Below are 19,050 nucleotides of genomic sequence, written 5' to 3'. Positions count from 1 at the left end.
AAGAACTACTTTTCTATCATGTTGGAAGGCTATGACCGACACAAGCCCGTTGTATCATTGGCCAATTACTACTTGATATTATTTAATTTTAGAGGGATTATATTACGTTACAATCATAATCATATTATAAAGAGATTCTTCCTTTTAAATTAAATATTTCAAATCAGTAATCAATAATCAGATGATTCCCAGATCGGGTGGAGCATTGTCAAGAGGCGTCACTTAATAACCATTTCTTACAGATAGAAATCTGTTGTTGACAGAATCATCCTTTCTCTCATATCAAAAATTCATATTCAATTACGTGTTTCATAAATACAAGAATCTCATGATTGTATTCATAATATTATTATTAAGGTTATGAAACAATTTCACTATACTAGGTTGTCTAACAAACGCCTTATGTTCATTTAAGTTCGCCTAAATCTATCATCGCATGATAAACTAAGCATATATCACATATATAAACATGAATAAACATCAAGGTAGGCATATTATATCATCTAGCACATTAGTCTAAGCATTATACATCTCTATGTATCACATGAAGCATTTAAAAACAGTTAAAACAGTTAAAAACAGCTTTAAAACACTTTCGGAAATATAAACAGTTCAAAACTTTTATATAAACTAAAATTTGATCACTCCATTAGATCCGTCTCGGAAAAACGAATCCAACGATATATTGCACGCCTAAAACGGAGTTACGAAACTCCCAGAAATCAAATTTAAAAATAACAGACGGGCTGTAACGCATTACAGGAACGCGTTACAAGCCCTGTAACGCATTCCGGTAATGCGTTACAACCCTTTTAAGCCATTAAAAGGTGTAACGCATTCCGTGAATGCGCCATAGGGTGTAACGCATTCCCGGAATGCGCAACACCCTCCCGTGCGCGCGTGCCCTACACGCGCCTGCACCTGCCGCCGCCTGACAGTCTTCTACTCGAACAGCGTGTTGTTCTGTTTCTTTGTCTTGCTGTGTCTTCTCTTCCGTGCATTCAACAGTACAACAACCAACACAGCAGCAACACAGATATATATATGTATACATACTTACAATTTATATATGTATATGATTATTTAATTACAAATTTAATTACAACAACTTCAAAAATTCATAATAAAAAATCTATACATCATAAAATTATAAAAAAAAATACCCAGACGATCTACAACACTTGTAGAACCCAGATCAACATTCAAAATTATTATGAGAAACGATTTCTCATCAGACAAAATTAATCCATAATATAACTTGTAAAAATCATAATTAATTCATACAAGCACATAAAATTCTGAAATTTTTACCACAGATCTATATGCATACAACCTAAGCTCTGATACCATTGTTGGATTTTAATCGCAGCGGAGGCATGGCAAAACAATTTTACACATACAAAATCCAAATAAAAGCATATAAATCGTGGTAAAAACATAGGGATCGATTACTAACCTTTAATATGCGATCCAAGAGCAACGATCGGAGATCCTTAGCAGCTGCTCCTCAAACGTGAAGCACTCCACCGGTATCCACCAAGAAAACGGCGTTAAGGTGGAGGAGGAGGTGGAGAGAATTGGGTTTTTCTAAAACTTTTGGGTTTTGGGTTAGAATAAAAATAGGGTTTATAATAGTATATTTATAGGCAAAATTTTCAGCTGAAATTTTCCCATAAATATTATTATTATCCCATTTATAATACTCATTAATAATTAAAACACCTTTTAATTATTAATCCTTTTTCTAAACACTTTAGAAATAATTCTCTCTCTTGATTTAATTTCTAAAAATTAAATTCTTAATTAATAATATTAAGAACTTTTCTTAATTAATTTATAATCAATTAAATCTCATTTAATCAATTATTAGATTTGCCAATTAATTATTTATTTCATAAATAAATAATTATCAGCCATTATTAATTAATTCCTCCACCATTAAATCATTCTATTTTTATGGTGTGACCCTGTAGGTTCAATATTAAGCCGGTAGTAGAAATAAATAATAATAAAACTATTTTATCATTATTTATATAAATTCTCTAATTTATTAAATATGATTAATTAATTAATCATATTTATTCTACATCGTGATGGATACTTCTCAGTATATAGCGACTATCCGGATAATACGAATTCACTGCTTAGAATACCAAGAACCTATTCAGTGAATAGTTACCGTACAATAAACTCCTTCTACCCTACAATGTCCTGATTAAATACAAGGCATGGATCTTGTGTCAAGCCTATCTAATTTAATCACTTGCTTATCATTTACTATGCTTAGTTCTATGCAAATTAAAAACTCCTTTCTAATTTCATTCACTCTGGCCAGAGATTCCTGAACTAGCATAAGTGGATCAGCCTTGAACATTCGCTTCCTTCACTGGAAGGGGTAGATCCTTTATTGATCATACACTATCTTCGTGTACAAATTCCTATACCCAGTAGAGCCCTAATAATTGTCCCTGGAGACTAAGAACTAAACCAAAGCATAGTTCAGTGTACACAAGATGACTATGATGACCTCAAGTCTAAGGATACTTGTACAACTATCACTATGTGAACAACTGCTGACACGTGAGTGAACTCCATCAGTTGTTCAGCTGTGCGAGTCATGTTCAGTGAACTTATTCTATAATAAGCACCTACATACTAGCTATAGTGTAACCACACAAATATCTATGAGAACAGACATCCTTCAAAATGAAGCAAGCATAGCATGTACCGATCTTTGCGGATTATTAATTACCAGTTAGTAATCCTATGACCAGGAACTATTTAAGTTTAGAGTTATCATCTTTTAGGTCTCACTATTATGATTTCATCATAATCCATAAAAAGCTTTACTCTAAACTATGGTATATCTTATTTAAACACTTAAATAGATAGAGCCCGTAATAAAAACAAAACAAGTCTTTTATTAATATCAATGTAATCAAAACAGATTACATAAAAGTTATTCCTAAATTCTAATACATGATTGGACTTAGGACATATTCCTTTCATGAACAAAGTTAATTAAATCTTGTAGTGAAATGTGTTACTGCATAAATTAAACATGCAATAATCAAGAACACAGATCTTTCAAAACTCACTTAATTTTATATTAAAATTAAGAATGTTTTGCTACAAAATTTCTAAACTCTTTGTTAATAAAGAGCTTAGCTTCTTCTTGAGACTGTTATAAGATTTTTTATCTCAAAATATTGCAACTAACTAAAGGACCACTGGTAACTTTATAATTTTGTTAACTACTGGTTTACACAGTGTACAATAAGACATGTTATTAACTTTTGTAAACTGTCACTTGTCATTTCCATTTTAGGAAAAATGTATCTTCTCTTTCCTATTTAGCATATCTTAGCATCCTGTGTTTACTTTGATCTTCCTTTGTCAGTTAATCTTCACCATTGATCTTGCACATCCTTCAAGCTGCTTTTTGTAGACTTGTCAATCCAGCTGTTTGGATTGTTTGTTGATTGTAAATCTTGGATATTGAACTGATCTGCAAATTAAACTTTGAAATTTTTCCTCGAGATCTCCATTTGGTCTATAGAGAACTTGACATATCGATAAGTATATTGGCTTATCGAGATCTCTAGTACTCCATAGTAAATTTGACTTGTAGAGGTCCCTGAGTTCTCTATAGGAAAATTTTGGCTTGTCGAGATCTCTAGTCTTCATATCTTCACTTTGACTTATCGATATCTCCGAGTTCTCTAGTGGCTTATTGACTTATCGATAACTCAAAGTTCTCTAGTCAAATTTGACTTGTTGATAACTCAGAGTTCTCTAGTGAATTTTGGCTTATCGATATCTCTGAGTTCTCTAGTGGAATTTGACTTATAGACAACTGAGAGTTCTCTAATGAATGTTGACTTGTCGATAACTCTAAGTTCTCTGGTGAAGAAATGACTTGTCGATATCTCCAATCTTCATGTCTTCAATTTGACTTGTCGATATCTCTGTGAGTTCTCTATAAGCTTTTCTGACTTCCCGATAAGTCATTTGGAGTTCTCGAGTGACTTCTCTATAACACTAAATTTGTGACTTGTAGAGATCTTTGACTTAAGATATTTTTATCTAAACAGATTTATTCAACTTCAAACTTCTTCATAATTCTTCTGAGGCATGATCTTCTTCCAGATAGAATCCTTAGGCTTGATACTGTTTAAATAAAAAGACTCCAGTATGCTCTTTTACATTTTTACAGACTTTAAATGTTACAAGTACAAATGCAAACTAAGATTACAATACAACTTACTTAGAGTTGTCAATTTGACTTAGTTTTGTTAAAGTACAGACAGGTCTTGCACAATAGCTCTAAATAACCACATTTTAATAATAATGACCCAAAATACTCAACATCATTTTTACTAGCCTAAGATACCTACAAGATACTCCATTTACAATAGAGTATTAACTTGATACTCCTTTATTGATGGTGTTGGAGGTGAGATACTTTTTTTTCAGTGGAGTATCATCAAAAAAATTAAAATAATAAATTAAAGTTCACATTTTAGCCAGGATTCTACAAGGTTTCTATATTAAAATTTTTAATTACTACTAAATTGTTGAAGTCTATATATATATATATATATCGTAGCAAACCCGCAACCGCTACCCTTCGGATGCGCACTAGGTAAACCCACGGGCTCACGCAATAGCATTCAAATCATGTGAACCAACGTAAACCGCATTTAAGCGACAAACTCTGACTCAGGATATACAATCATAAATTCTCCTCACGTGAGATTCGAACATGTGACCAAAATGATAGTTATCCCCTCTTTTAACCAACCGAGTCAACTTTGCGGGCTAATATAATATATTTTGAATTGAATATTTTGGGTAAGTGAACTCTAAAAAAGACATTTTTTTAAATTTTTAGTTTTTTTGTAAAACAAATTTTAAGTTTTGTTTAAAAGGGTTCTCCTAAAACTTAGGGATCTCTTAAAACTTTATTTCAGTAGTTCGAGTTTGATTTTCAATTTTTTAATTTTATTCAATTCGATTTAAATTCAGTATTGATAAAAAATTTAAAATATTAATAAGATATTAATTTTTACCGAATTAAACCAAACGTAGGGTTGACATCCGTATCGCACAGTCATCACGCCTTCCTAAATCAATTCTTACCCGAACTAAAAAACGGACTACTTTTCTAAATTTAATATGTTTAGAGGGCGTTTGAACTTACATTTCATTTCAAACGAGGAATTTTAAATGACATGATTTGAGTTGTCATTTCAAATTTTCATGTTTATACTAATATTTGAATGTCATGTATTTCAAATGAAATCCAAATTCAAATTCTCAAATAACGTATTTGATCAAATTCAGAATTTCAAATGAAATTCAGTTTTCCAAACGGGCCATTAAAGGAATTTTCTTTTTATATTTAATTTGCACAAAAAATGTAAGCACACGTGGGACGCGGAGCACACAGGAAAAACAAGAAAGCACATGAGATGAAACAAGGAGCACGTGATACTGCCAGGTAAGCATAGTCCTACATTTCCTGTTGCTGACCTGGCACACAATAATAATGTAAGAAATACAAAACATAGACACACATGATACTACATGTAAAGAGATTTGGTTCACAAATTTCCCTCCACACACGAAGAAAGTAGCCTTATCTTTTTATTGATTTTAGTATTTTTGTAATTTGTAAAAATAATATCAAATGCACCCCTCATTTTTCTCTTGCTCATCACCACCATTTCTTGAGCTTGACCAGCAAAAATGGCCTCCAAGATGGGGTTTACCATAACTACCCCTAAGTTCTTTAATGCCCCTTTTCGTAAACCTTTCATTTGTTCATCTTCTTCACCATGTTCAACAAGGGCTCATCAGTCAATTCACTTTATTAGAAGAGACCACCTGTCTACTAGCAGAAGATTTATCTTACTCTCTCCTAAGGCTACTACTGATCAACCAGGTCTGTTCCTCTTTTTATCTGTTTTTCCTATTTTTCTTGAATTTTAGATGCTTTTTTAAGTTTATAGCAGCGGCGGAACCAGAATTTCGATAAATTCGGTGCTAAAAATCTGTATTGTAAATTTCTGGAAGACAGATGGTGCATAAAATATTTATTTATTGTTTTTACCTTATAATCAAGGTTTGAAAAAAATATTTATTCTATTGATGTATTAGGTTTGGTTGAGATTGTAAAATAGGCTAGCTTCCCTCAGGTTCTTGCAGTGCATGCTAATATTGAAAAACTGAATTTGTAACCTTATTTAAGTGAAACTGAATGTCTATGTTAATCCAACTAATTCGCTTTTGTGTCGGACTCTCGGACATGACACTTGTTACTTGTTAGTTTTAGTTTCTTTTGTTGTAACTTGGACACTTTGAGCCTCTGGAAGAGAAAAAAAGAGAAGGGAAATGAGAAAATGAAGAGGAAAAGAAGATAGCTGTCTTGGAATTTATAAAAAGATGTGTAAATAATGTAAATTTAAGATTTGAGGGGGAAAACATTGTAATTTGCCAAGCATTTACAAGATTATGTTTATTTCAACTATTATATGAAATTTACTTGATTACTAAAAAGAATGCGATGTGTTCCCGCCCCATTTCCAGAATAAGAAAAGAATCTTCATTTCGCCAAATTTTAGTATGCGTGAGTCCGAAACTCAGATTCGTGTGACTGTGTCACATACTGACTATCTGTACCCAAGCTCAAGCAAACTAGACTATAATTAATACTTTGCAAGTAAAACCAGCACATATTGCCGTGAATCAGCAGACACTCTAATATGAATTTGTTGTTTCTGTGGATAAACATGTACCTTAAACATCATCTGTGATAATTTAATTGGAGAGTAACATTGCCATGACAATTAATTCTAAAAATGTTGAAAAAAAACATTATATGCGTGTCTGGGTGGTATTGCTTGCAAATGATTTTTCTCATACATACATTTCCCAACCCCCCTGTCCTTGCAGGTCAGGTCAAGGAAGATGAGGTCCAGGACAGTAATGTACTGCCCTATTGCAGCTTAGAGAAAAAGAAGAAGACAATGGGGGAAATGGAACAAGAATTTCTACAAGCACTACAAGTATTATACATAAATTAGATTCACCTGCTACTTGTATCTATTTTAATTCAAACAAAATAAATAATCTATATTATAGTTTCATTCTTCAGAAGATGTTTATAAAATATTTGGTTTAACCAAGCGCAGGTGCTTCTATATAGGCTTGAAGTTGCAGATAATTTTGAATGCAAGTCAATTGCCATAGTGATATACTCATATTCTAACCCCCCTTACCATGTTATTATATCCGGTCTGTTAAACTAGTAACTAAGATACCAGTCTGTGGATTATGTTCCCCCACTCAAGTTTTTTTGAGCTTAGAAATTGTAGGCTTCGAGTTGCAGTACAATTGGGAAGTAATTCAATCAATATTTGTCATTAATATCATTTTACCTTGACATCTCCTCTATTTGCAATATTTTAGATAGCATTATGAAGTTCACTATATCTTTAAAATCTCTAGATTATTTACCCACGTATCTTTCCAATTTAATCGGTTCAGAGCAGCCTAGCTTTATCACAACTGAGACATTACTATTAACATCTATGCTCAAGCACCTAAACTTTTTACGATTTCCTATTTTCCGGAGTTTATATGCAAGATATTGACTAAAATATAATGCTATTAATTATAAAAATATTATGCTATCATGTAGTTACGAATATTCTTCCGCTGCATAAATATACACTCTTCCAAATATTTATTCTGTGGTATATTGACTTTTCTCATTTGTTCTGTTGCAGTCGTTCTATTATGAAGGAACGGCTATAATGTCAAATGAGGAATTTGATAACCTCAAGGAAGAGCTAATGTGGGAAGGAAGCAGTGTCGTTATGCTAAGTATGCTGTACTTCCCTCCCTTGTGTGTGAGGCATGGATCTTTTCATTAGATATTATTAATGTTGAGTAATTGAATTGCAGGCTCTGATGAGCAGAAGTTCTTGGAAGCATCCATGGCTTATGTATCAGGAAAACCTATTTTGACCGACGAAGAATTTGACAAATTGAAGCTGCAATTAAAGGTTTGTAGGTTTAACTATCCGTTTTCACAACCTTCCACTTGAATTCAATTAAGAGGCGCATTTGTTTTTATGATAACTTAAACATACAGTATCATATGTCTCAGATTTCTCACCGAGAAAAAATAACCCACTAGAACCTACAAAAAAGGAGTTGTGTAAAAAAGGTGAAAAAGTCGGGATGAATAAAAAGAAGCTTCTCATGTCTAAAAAGTTAAATTAGAAATTTTGACTGTAATTGTTGTTACTAATCAATTTTTTTTGAAGTTTTTTTTGGTGTATATACATGTTGACTTCAGATCATAGCCACTCAGCTTATCGCAATCAAAAAATGACATTGTTACAACTTATTTCTCTGAAACAAACATAAAACAATATTGCTAAAAAATCCTTGTGGTTTAGTACACCTATTTCTCCATTCAGGCTTCACAAAAGTAATACGTGTCCTGAAATCTGGAGACAAACTATTTGCTTAATACAACGTGAAAAATAATAGTTCCATGATAAAATGTAGTAATTTTTTTTTCCTGTTTGATTGTTCTCTGTATCAGCTTTTATTATTTATTAACGCCTAACAAGTTTAATCTGGTCTTTAGATGGATGGAAGTGATATTGTTGTTGAAGGACCACGGTGCAGTCTTCGTAGTAGAAAGGTGTGTGCATGCATTTTACAAATAATATGCATTTTATAGACTGATTCCACTAACTTTCTTGTATTGTAATGCATATACAAGCGAAGGTGACAACTGCGCTTTCTAATTACAGCAATCACACATCTATCATTTAAGAAAAAAATACTTAAAAAATAGTAGTACTTGATCTCTACTTCTTTGATTATTCACCGTAAACTATATTAGGTGATGCAAATTCATCCTCCCTACATAAACATGAGATAGTCTTCATTCTGAAATAGTTGAGGAATGTCTGACAAAATGGTTCAGGCTCAACTCCTAAAATTCAAAATGTATCTCCACTCCTAAAAAGTGGATTCGGGTGCTTTATCCCTTTGATTTTGACTTAGTAACATACGATTATACAAATGTTAATAACATATGTTAATGTTGTTTGCATCTCAAGGAAGTTGGTGATCTTTTGTTTTCTTACAATAGCATTCCACATAGAGTTGTTACTTATGCCTATTGGAGTACGGGTGCACTCGATCCAACCATATATTTCTAGGCTCGAGCTCGACTAAATAGTTGAGGCTCGAACTCAAGTTCAACCAAACCATATATTTTAGGCTCAAAGCTCGGCTCGGCAATAGTTCAATAAGTTCATGTTCAGCTCAAATACTCAAATTTTGTACTAAATGTTGACAAAAGCTCAATTTTAATTCGACCTATTATATATGTAAGATCTGTATTATGTCTAAATATTTATGTAAGGATATATCAATAATATGAAATAAGTGAAAATAATAAATTCTCATTTAGGGCTTGCGAGCCATACAAGCCGAGTAATTTGAACTGCGAGCTTGACTCAATTATTTATATGAATAGCTCAAGCTCTGATAGATCATTGTGTAGTCGAATTTGATTTTTTTATGAACTAAAACTCGAATAGCTTACTATTAATATAACTCGTTTATAATCCTTATGTGATATGCTACTGTATATCTTATCATAGAACTTTAAATGGCGCTTAGATCTACAGATTTTCCTATTATTCTTTTTGTAAGTATATTTCAAATGAGCAAGGATGGAAAGTTGAATTCTTAAGGTACTGAATAGTAAATTTCTAAACTGATCAAAATTTTGCGCCTTTGTGTGAACTTGTGAAGTTTGTGTTAGTGTTATGCCTAAATGGATAATTTTGTCCTGCAGGTGTACAGTGACTTATATGTTGACTATCTCAAAATGTTCCTGTTGAATGTCCCTGCAGCTGTGGTTGCTGTAGGATTGTGAGTATCTGCATACTTTATTGCATAATTGCATTTCGATTATTTTAAGTCTTCTGCAGTCCATCAGTCTAGGTTTTCCTGGTTATTAATAAATGTGGCTACCGTCACTTCTGTGCATATTTTAAGTACTACAAATGCTTAAAAGTGGCGGGATGGGATGTGTTGTGTGAACTATTTTGATGGGTTCTGTCAGTAAAATATTATGTCTCTGTCCAAGGTACTTCTGTTCATTAGTTCATATTTGGTCAAGAAACAACAAATTTCATAAAAGCTTCCATTTTTTGCACTACTGCTGGACAGTAGAAACTTATTAAAATAATTATAAATAATTTTTATTTTTTTTTGGAAATATTTATTAATAATATTGTGAAGTCATCAAAAGTGAAATATATCTGACAAAGATTAAAAAACTGAATAATTGATAGTAAGAACAAGAACACTAACTTCTATTGCTACATGATACTAGAAAACAAGAGAAAGTAAATGGATTTTCACATCATCCTCATCGAAGTACTCAGTTTTTTCCCTGAAACCAAGTACTTAGTTTATTTGAAAGTACGGATTATGATCCCTTTCTTAAGTTCTCTCTGCTTTTCCTTGAAAAGATCTTGTTCTTTACAATGTGGTGTTTTTTACATTCCTGGTTATTAAATGCAAAGATTTCTTTACATACAAAATGCAAATATCTCTATACATGTAAAAGCTTTGCTGCTCCGGCTGATTTTTATATACAGTTTGGAGGTTTCTGCAGTTCTGTACATGGTGAAAATAATGTAATTTGTCTATATTCAGCGACACCTGGAACTCTCTGCAGGTCTTTAACTGTTTGTCTTTTGTGTTGATAGATTTTTCTTCCTGGATGATTTGACGGGATTCGAGATTACATATCTATTGGAGGTATTAGATCTCTCTGAAGTGATAGTTTACATTAATATGTGCTGTTATTAATAGCTATGTTCGACTGGAGAACTAATACATAGACCAAGTTTGATGCCAAGTCTCTTTACTAAAACAGTTGGCTCCATGTAAACATGCGATTTGATGAAAAACATGCATCTTTTCTGCCAGACAAGTGCCAACTTGCCACATCAGCCGTGCATTCAAAATACATCATGAGATCTGTATACCAGTTTTCCTTATTTCACTGGGTCTATATGCCATTTTTCCTTATTTCACTGCCATTTCTAACTTATAGGCCGGTTTCATTAGTCTTCAAATTATTTTTATAGTATAAAATTAAGAATACAGTATGAACGTTATTTTCCATTACAAATAGACGCGAGAAAGGTGGAAAAAGGTTAACTTATAAATTATTAATATATTAATTATCTATTGTTGTTTATTTATTTGCATATAATTAAAAACTTGTTTGAATTTGTTATAGTTTTTGGAGCTCAAAATCCATAGTCAGCTAATGATAACATATAATGGAAGGTATTTAAAGGACAATTTGTGGGAATTACTATTTTTGAATAACTGCAAGATAGTATTGTTTTAACCTTCATATTTTCAATTTAATGAATCTATTTTATACAGTCTGCATTTAAAGCTTGATATAGGACGGTTCACTTACAAATGTTTGTACAGAGCTTATTTGTTGTTAGATATTGTATTTGTTTGTTCTTCTTCATGTGACTAATTCATTAATCAAAATTTCTTGTAGAATCATTGTTTCTGATTTCTTGAGTTGTGCAGCTTCCAGAGCCATATAGCTTTATTTTCACGTGGTTTGCTGCTTTGCCGGTGATATTGTATTTGTCTCAAACATTTACAAACTTTATTATTAAAGACTTTCTAATCTTAAAGGTGAAGCATTGTCTTTTACTAGTAAGAGGTTTCCATGTGACGATCTTGGTACATTGTACTAACAAAAACCATCATCTTTTAGGGTCCCTGCCCAAATTGCGGTACAGAGAACACTTCTTTCTTTGGGACCATCCTTACAATATCTAATGGTGGTTCAAGCAACACCATTAAGTGCACAAAGTAAGTACTTCGGGTTGAGATTGGTGTATCTTTGGCATGTTTTTCCTAGTGATGAGTAAATGACTTCTTATTCTTCTTTCAGCTGTCAGACACCCTTGGTCTACGATTCAAAAACACGCTTGATAACACTTCCAGAAGGAGCTTAAGTTGAGGTATTCTTCTTTATCTAATAGCTAAACTATTTTCAGCCAGGGTATCTAAAAAGAAACAGTTAACTCAAATTTCTGAAGATGTAGTTTGACATCCCCCCCCAGAAAACTGCTCACTTTGAATTTGCTATACGTAAGTCATCAGTTGATCAATTACTAACAAAAGGTCTCAATGCAGCGTCAAAATATGCGACTTGAGGAGCTACGCAAATGGCATGGATAGTTTCGCGGTACATGCATATATAGTATTAGGAAGAAACTTTGGTCCTAAGAAAAAGAGGTTTCTATGTGGATGTGGCAGTTGTGTTGTCTGTTTATAGCACATTAGTGATGTTTGTTTTTGATGTATAGGCGTCGTCCCTCTGCAAGCCTGAATTGCAGTCAACTGCGATTTAAACCTTCTATTATGTTCTATGGTACTATACATGTACAAATATCAAGCTGCTATCAAATCATTTTACATATCCATTCCGGTGAATTTATAGTAAAATACTATTTCATTTTGTTCTCAATAATGCTAAAATTGCATAGGTGAGGCTGGAGATACATTCTATCAGCAAATTATAATAGAAGATATTGGTCAAATTTTTATTCATATTGCATTCTGAACATTTGTTTTGAAATAAATTAAGCTGTCGTTTTTACGCATCGTCTTAATTAAGAATCACGTGGAGGATTTCAGGGTGATCAACATTTCGTTATTACAGTGCTCTAAGTAGGATAAACTTGGTATGTTTGGTTTGGTTTGACTATCTCGACAAGGTGGTGAGTGAGAGCAATCCAGACACATTTGCACTGGTTGACTTGAAATGATTGAACTTCAGATGTATGATCTGACAACTTGTGTACATGATTCTAAAATATACAATTGCATAGTACCTGCCCGCACGTTGTGTTTCGTTTCATATTTTCATACAATGCTCTGTTTTCTAACAGATAAGTGGCACAAGACTAAGTTTATGCAACATTCTTTAGCTAATCTACCATAACAAAACATGCAACATATATTGACTTCTGTAAACAATTAGTCATCTTCGTGATTGGCACGAAGGCAATCTTCTTTGGATTTTGCAGCAGCTGGATTGATTATATATAAGGACTATATATCTAATAGCAAACAACTTCTTAAGCTTAACACTAGAGCCATGGCTTCTTTCCTCACATTCCTATTGGTGTTAGTTTTCGCGACATGTCTGAGTAAATCCGTAGCTGTTCAAATATATCGACCTGGCCCGTGGTCTCTTGCACATGCCACATTTTACGGTGATGAGTCTGCATCTGCGACAATGGGTACGAGTGATGTTTCAATGCATCAGATTTTATTTATATTTTGTTTTTTAAAGAATGCATCAGATTTTCATACAAATGCAGTTACAGAAGTTACTTGTGTTGCTTTTTTTGTCCCACATAGAACCACATACAAGCATCACATGCTGTTACAAACATCTGAATATTTTCATTTTGTAATGTAAATTCATATTTGTTTTCATTTACAGGAGGAGCTTGTGGATACGGAAACTTGTTTAATAATGGATATGGTGTAGATACAGCAGCACTGAGCACAACCTTATTCAAGAATGGATATGCATGTGGAACTTGTTATCAGATAAAGTGTGTCAACTCTCCTTGGTGCTATAAAGGGTCGCCTTACGCGACAATTACAGCCACCAATATTTGTCCTCCCAACTGGTCTCAAGACTCCAACAATGGTGGTTGGTGCAACCCACCCCGTACCCACTTCGACATGGCCAAGCCTGCTTTCATGAAAATTGCTCAGTGGAAGGCTGGCATTGTCCCTGTTATGTACCGCAGGTAAATACACATGTTACAAGCTTCTAATCCCTGCATTCTATTTCTACATTGCACTGAATCATCATTAGTCATCTTAATGATCTAAATATATACTTATTCTAATTAACATTGATTCTTGCAGAGTGCCATGTGTCAAAAAAGACGGCCTTCGGTTCACTTTCCAAGGGAATGGCTACTGGCTATTGGTGTATGTGATGAATGTAGCTGGAGGAGGTGATGTTGCTAACATGTGGGTAAAAGGAAGCAAAACAGGGTGGATTAGCATGAGCCACAACTGGGGAGCTTCCTACCAAGCTTTTGCAACATTAGGAGGTCAAGCTCTTTCATTCAAGCTCACTTCATATACTTCCAGAGAAACCATTATTGCCTGGAACGTTGCGCCTGCAAACTGGAATGTTGGATTAACTTACAAGTCATGGACAAATTTTCACTAAACTGTGCTTTGGCACATTGATCACTTGTAGATATTTAATTTTTCAGTTTGAAGCCTCAAGGCATTTGGCTTTTAACTCCAGGCACTGTTTTTCGAGCTTTAAGTATCATCTGCCTTTCATTTATTCAGTTAGTCATGAGAGGGCAGGGCTGTATCAAGAAATATTAGTGTCCATCTCCCTAGCCTTATTGCAATTTATACTTTTTGGTATTCACATTTATGCTTAAACGTTTTCTACCAACCAAACCAAGCCAAACCGTAATCAGTATATCTCACTCGGAAAGTGAGATCTAAAGATGATAAAATGTACGCAGACCTTTCCTCTTGAATAATATATAGAATGAGAAGCAGCAAGTAGAGGGAGTGGAGGGACATGTTACCAAACACAATAATATAATGTTGCCCCACTGCATAGAGGCAGAGAGATGTTTAAAGAAGCTTACCCTTTACTTTGTTCCCTGAGCACGCCTCCCCTTGTTTTGACTCTAAAATCTCATCATCAACCCCAGTTCTCAAACATCATTTCTCCAACCTTCTAACTACCTTTTCTAAATTCTAATTTTCAGCTCAAGGTCTTTAGTCAATTGAATCAAACTTCTTTTGCTATGGATTTATATTTGCAAAACTTCCTTTTTAAGGATAACATTTTTGATAACTAAAAATGATGATAAACTTATTACTAAGCAACACAAAAGCTTTTTAAAAGTAGTACTCATCTCTGCTTTTGCCATGCCAACAAACATCCTGTTGGAAAAGAATTTCTCAGGCCACCAAATGTTAGTGCTTCAGGAAAATCCACATGTAATGTTATATAAACAAGTTAAAGCTTTACTTTTTCTTTTTTACCTGCATTATTCTTGAAAGCTTCTTTGCATTGCATTTAACAATTCTTCTTATAGATCTCTAACTTTCTCTTGCATCTCCATCCCATCTTTTGCATAATTCACAAAACAAAAAACTTGGCTAGATCAAAATTTCAATACATCAAATATGCCAACAGACTGCTGAAGTTGAGCAGAATCTACTGTACTAGCTACATATTCTTGGATATACATCCATCCATTCCCTCAAATGGGCTGCATTCATGTTATAATTTTCATTGTTCTGTCATTAGTCTCATTGAAGCCAATGACATGTACTGCTGAGGCTCAAGTGAGTATCAAATCGGCTCGTCTTCTTGATCTTGTCATTCGAGATTACACATTCCAGTCATACAGCAACCGTATTGGAACAGGCAAGTTACACACAATTCATCTACCAACAAACCTCTCAGGCATTAATGTTTACACCATAAGGTTTCGTTGTGGAAGTCTGCGTAGGTATGGTGCAAAATTCAAAGAATTCCACTTAGGTATTGGTATTACTGTCTACCCTTGTGCTGAAAGAGTTCTTGTAGTGACACAAAATCTGGGATACAACTGGTCATCTATTTACTACGATAACTATGAACTAACAGGTTATCAGCTTATTTCTCCTGTATTAGGCCTTCTAGCCTATAACGCGGGTGATGATATGAATTTCAGCACTCCGTATGAGATTGGAATCAAAGCAGGAGAAAGACCAATCAAGATAGATTTCAGTAACACTACATGGCTTGTCAACTCCACCGGAGGAACTATACCAATGTGTGCTAATTTCGGACACGATGGAAAGGTCACACTAAGTCATCAAGTGTCCCATAATGTTTGTATTTCAAAGGGACATGGTCATTTTGGATTGGTTGTTCAATCTCCGTTAATGCCATCGAGAAAGAAGGTGATCACAAGGTGGAAAATAGTGATTGGGAGCGCAGTTGGAGCTGCGATTGGTGCTTCACTTCTGGGATTGCTTCTGATTGCCATGTTTGTGAAGGTAAAGAAGAAAAAGAGAATAGATGAAATGGAAAGAAGGGCTTATGAAGAGGAGGCCCTACAAGTGTCAATGGTAGGGCATGTAAGAGCTTTCACTGCAACTCCCACTAGAACAGTTCCTGTGATAGAGCATGAGTATAGACCTCCTCCTCCATAAGGTTCATGTCTACAACTTGTACATTTTTATGTATGATTGAACAGAGACTATACAGATTAAAACTGAATAGAATGTATAGCTGTGTATTGCCTTCTTTTTAGGGTGTTCGTTTGTGTAATTCTATATCAAAAAGATTTTAGCAATGGTACTCAAGTCAGATTATGTGGCTCTCAAAATTCCTAAATCGGATACGAGTGTCAAAAAATTTCTTATTTTTTTTTGCTAAGCATCAGTGTGACTTCAATAATATGCAACATTATATGATCCAGTGCTGACCTGCAAGAGCCACACTTATGAGAGCCCTTTCACAGAGTCTCTTTTTTCCTTTAGGCAGAACCGACCTTTGCCAAAGACAGACAAAAAAGTTAGCTAAACAGTTACCAAACATTTTGTCTGTACATCTGAAAATCAACTTGGGACCATAATCATGTAAAATCCCATCTGATATTTTCTTAACATGATGTCTTGTATGCTAGGTTGTTGTTTCTATGTACATTTACAATAAACAATATCATAAATTACAAATACCATATGTGTTGCAGAGTATATGAACAAATAACATAGTCTTATTGCTCTTGAGGCAAGCTCTGAATAGCCTCATCACTGCTCTGCTCAACAGGACTTGTAAGTTGCTGAGGCCATGGGATTGAACTCATTGGTGGGAAGCAACAACTACAAGCCTCTTGACATGCCTGTGGTAAATTCCAGTTACTTGATGGACTTTCTTCGTTCTGATTGGCTGCGACTCTGAACCCGCTAGATGGTGCAGCTGCCTCCATGAGTGGACCCCAGCACTCCACTCTGTTGAACTCCGGAAGGCTTGAGTGAAAATATACCCAAACCATAGCTTCTTGTAGTTCTGGGTAATTGTTTAACAAATTTACATCACCGTGGACAAAAGCCCTCAAAACCTGATGCATGCATAAAGTAAATCTTGATTAATTGTGTAAAGTAATTTGTGTTATCTTGTTAAGGAGGAGGCAAGTGAAAAGTACCACAGGGAGCTCTTTGGAGAAAATGAAGAATCTGAGCCTAGCAAAGAGATCTAATAGGAAATGACCACCACTTATGTGACAGTGAACATGTAGTGACATTTTCCCTTTCACTTTCTTCCATTCTGCTACTACTTCATCTCTTTGAAGTTTATTGTACCACCCTTGTATCTGAAAGTTTAAACCAAACAAAATTTACGACAATTCTTTTTCCTATGGTATTCTGTTTAGGCCATTCATTCAACATACTTGATGAAGAAAATAAAACTGGACCGACACATATGCTTCTTATAGTAAGCATTAGTCTCCTGTTTCACTGCAGAGGAGTCCTAAATCAAAAGCTTATTTCAGAATCCAATCAACTTTTCATCAAAGTGACAATAGCCTATAAACGAACACTCAATGAAAATTATAAGAACTTAAGCTTTGTATTGGTGAAAATTGTTCAAATTTGTTGGAATTTCATGTATTTAATTCATCGAGATTAAAAAAACACTGTCTTTCCTATGTTAATTATCGAGGTTATTACCTTCTCAATTATTAATTTTCTTAGGTTATACTACATCAATTTTCATTTCTTTCTCCGATCCATCCCCTGATCTGAACCAGATCTCTCCATTCTCCTTACTCATTTTCTTTGCAAACATTCATCAAAGAATTATATATCATTTTTGCTACCTCTGTACCTCACAAAAAAATAAGATATTTGACATGATCAACTCTATCAGTTATTCATAAAAACATGTCAAATACACATATATCCATAAAACATACCTGAGAATTGTTAATGGTCTGAGAAATAGCAAGAGTAAGCTTAGAGGTAATATCACTATGAGTAAGTGTATAAGTTCTTGGAAGATTCCCAGGATGCTTCTTTTCATCAACTCCTAAAAATAGAACCTTCAGCTTTGATGCTTCAAATATAGCTGGCCCAAATAACCTAGCAACCTGATCAAATCAAACCAATAATTTTAAAAAAATACAAAAATAATAATTTAAAACAGATAAATAAATAAGCATAACTTACAGGAAATAAAGAAGAATATTTCTTGGGTCTTTTTGTGTAGAAATAAAAAGATCTTTGAGCTTGGTGATTAGTAGTATTAGGTTTGAACTTGGGAGGAAGAAGAGAAAGAGAATTAGCAGTCAAAGTAGCCATATCTCTCAACCTTCTAGACACCCTAAAATCCAAACCTCTTTTCTTGAATCTCCAAGATTTTAGGACACAACTTTATCTGAATTTATGTTAAAACTGAAAATATGGATCATGTAATAAGTATAGTTACTTGGTTAGGTTTGGTTTGGAGAAGTAATGATCAGAGAGTGCGAAGGCAGTTTTGGCAAAGAAAGTGTGTTGTTGTGTGTACTTGAGAACTGGAGACTTGAGTTGAGTGTAATGGAATCCTAATCTAAACAGTAAATCAGGGTTTTGCGTGTGTGCTGTGGACTCGTAGGTACTTAACTTATATTTCGCTGTTACGGAGGTTGCTTGCCCCGCTAAACTTGTGTTTGCGTTGACACTACATATTGCTACAGATCCCCCACGTAGGTACGCTCAACAAAACATAGTTAACCGATAGTGACGAAATTTGTTATACTTGTTTTTTACGGAGGGAACTGATTGTGTTAGTTGGGAGATTATGTTCAAATACAATTTTAAAAATTTACCGAAGATGCATGTGATGCAATAATTTTGTGCAAA

The 19,050-nt window shown here is 34.0% G+C and overlaps 4 protein-coding genes across 4 annotated transcripts; 3 read left to right on the top strand and 1 right to left on the bottom strand.

The window, feature by feature from the left end:
• Positions 1 to 5,676: 5,676 nt before the first annotated feature.
• LOC141683465 (PGR5-like protein 1A, chloroplastic) lies at positions 5,677 to 12,572 on the top strand. Its single transcript, XM_074488198.1, has 11 exons — positions 5,677 to 5,947; positions 6,958 to 7,070; positions 7,794 to 7,890; positions 7,972 to 8,072; positions 8,666 to 8,722; positions 9,893 to 9,969; positions 10,815 to 10,866; positions 11,665 to 11,775; positions 11,858 to 11,955; positions 12,038 to 12,107; positions 12,283 to 12,572. The coding sequence occupies exons 1-10, from the start codon at positions 5,752 to 5,754 to the stop codon at positions 12,099 to 12,101; spliced, it is 966 nt and encodes a 321-aa protein (XP_074344299.1). The 5' UTR covers positions 5,677 to 5,751; the 3' UTR covers positions 12,102 to 12,107; positions 12,283 to 12,572.
• Positions 12,573 to 12,877: 305 nt separating this feature from the next.
• LOC141684432 (expansin-A7) lies at positions 12,878 to 14,505 on the top strand. The gene is made up of 3 exons (XM_074489417.1): positions 12,878 to 13,394; positions 13,601 to 13,916; positions 14,038 to 14,505. The coding sequence occupies exons 1-3, from the start codon at positions 13,250 to 13,252 to the stop codon at positions 14,348 to 14,350; spliced, it is 774 nt and encodes a 257-aa protein (XP_074345518.1). The 5' UTR covers positions 12,878 to 13,249; the 3' UTR covers positions 14,351 to 14,505.
• Positions 14,506 to 14,828: 323 nt separating this feature from the next.
• On the top strand, positions 14,829 to 17,145 carry LOC141684071 (uncharacterized). The gene has a single exon (XM_074488905.1). It carries the CDS (start codon positions 15,421 to 15,423, stop codon positions 16,354 to 16,356), a length of 936 nt encoding a protein of 311 aa, XP_074345006.1. The 5' UTR covers positions 14,829 to 15,420; the 3' UTR covers positions 16,357 to 17,145.
• On the bottom strand, positions 16,782 to 18,836 carry LOC141684072 (protein STAY-GREEN homolog, chloroplastic-like). The gene is made up of 4 exons (XM_074488906.1): positions 18,376 to 18,836; positions 18,123 to 18,296; positions 17,352 to 17,519; positions 16,782 to 17,267 (listed from the first exon to the last, which is right to left on the bottom strand). Exons 1-4 carry the CDS (start codon positions 18,505 to 18,507, stop codon positions 16,923 to 16,925), a joined length of 819 nt encoding a protein of 272 aa, XP_074345007.1. The 5' UTR covers positions 18,508 to 18,836; the 3' UTR covers positions 16,782 to 16,922.
• Positions 18,837 to 19,050: the final 214 nt, after the last annotated feature.

This window comes from Apium graveolens, chromosome 9, assembly GCF_009905375.1.
Source record: "Apium graveolens cultivar Ventura chromosome 9, ASM990537v1, whole genome shotgun sequence".
Taxonomy (NCBI): domain Eukaryota; kingdom Viridiplantae; phylum Streptophyta; class Magnoliopsida; order Apiales; family Apiaceae; genus Apium; species Apium graveolens.
Note: the sequence above shows the minus strand (reverse complement) of the source record. Positions and strands in the feature narration are given on the sequence as shown.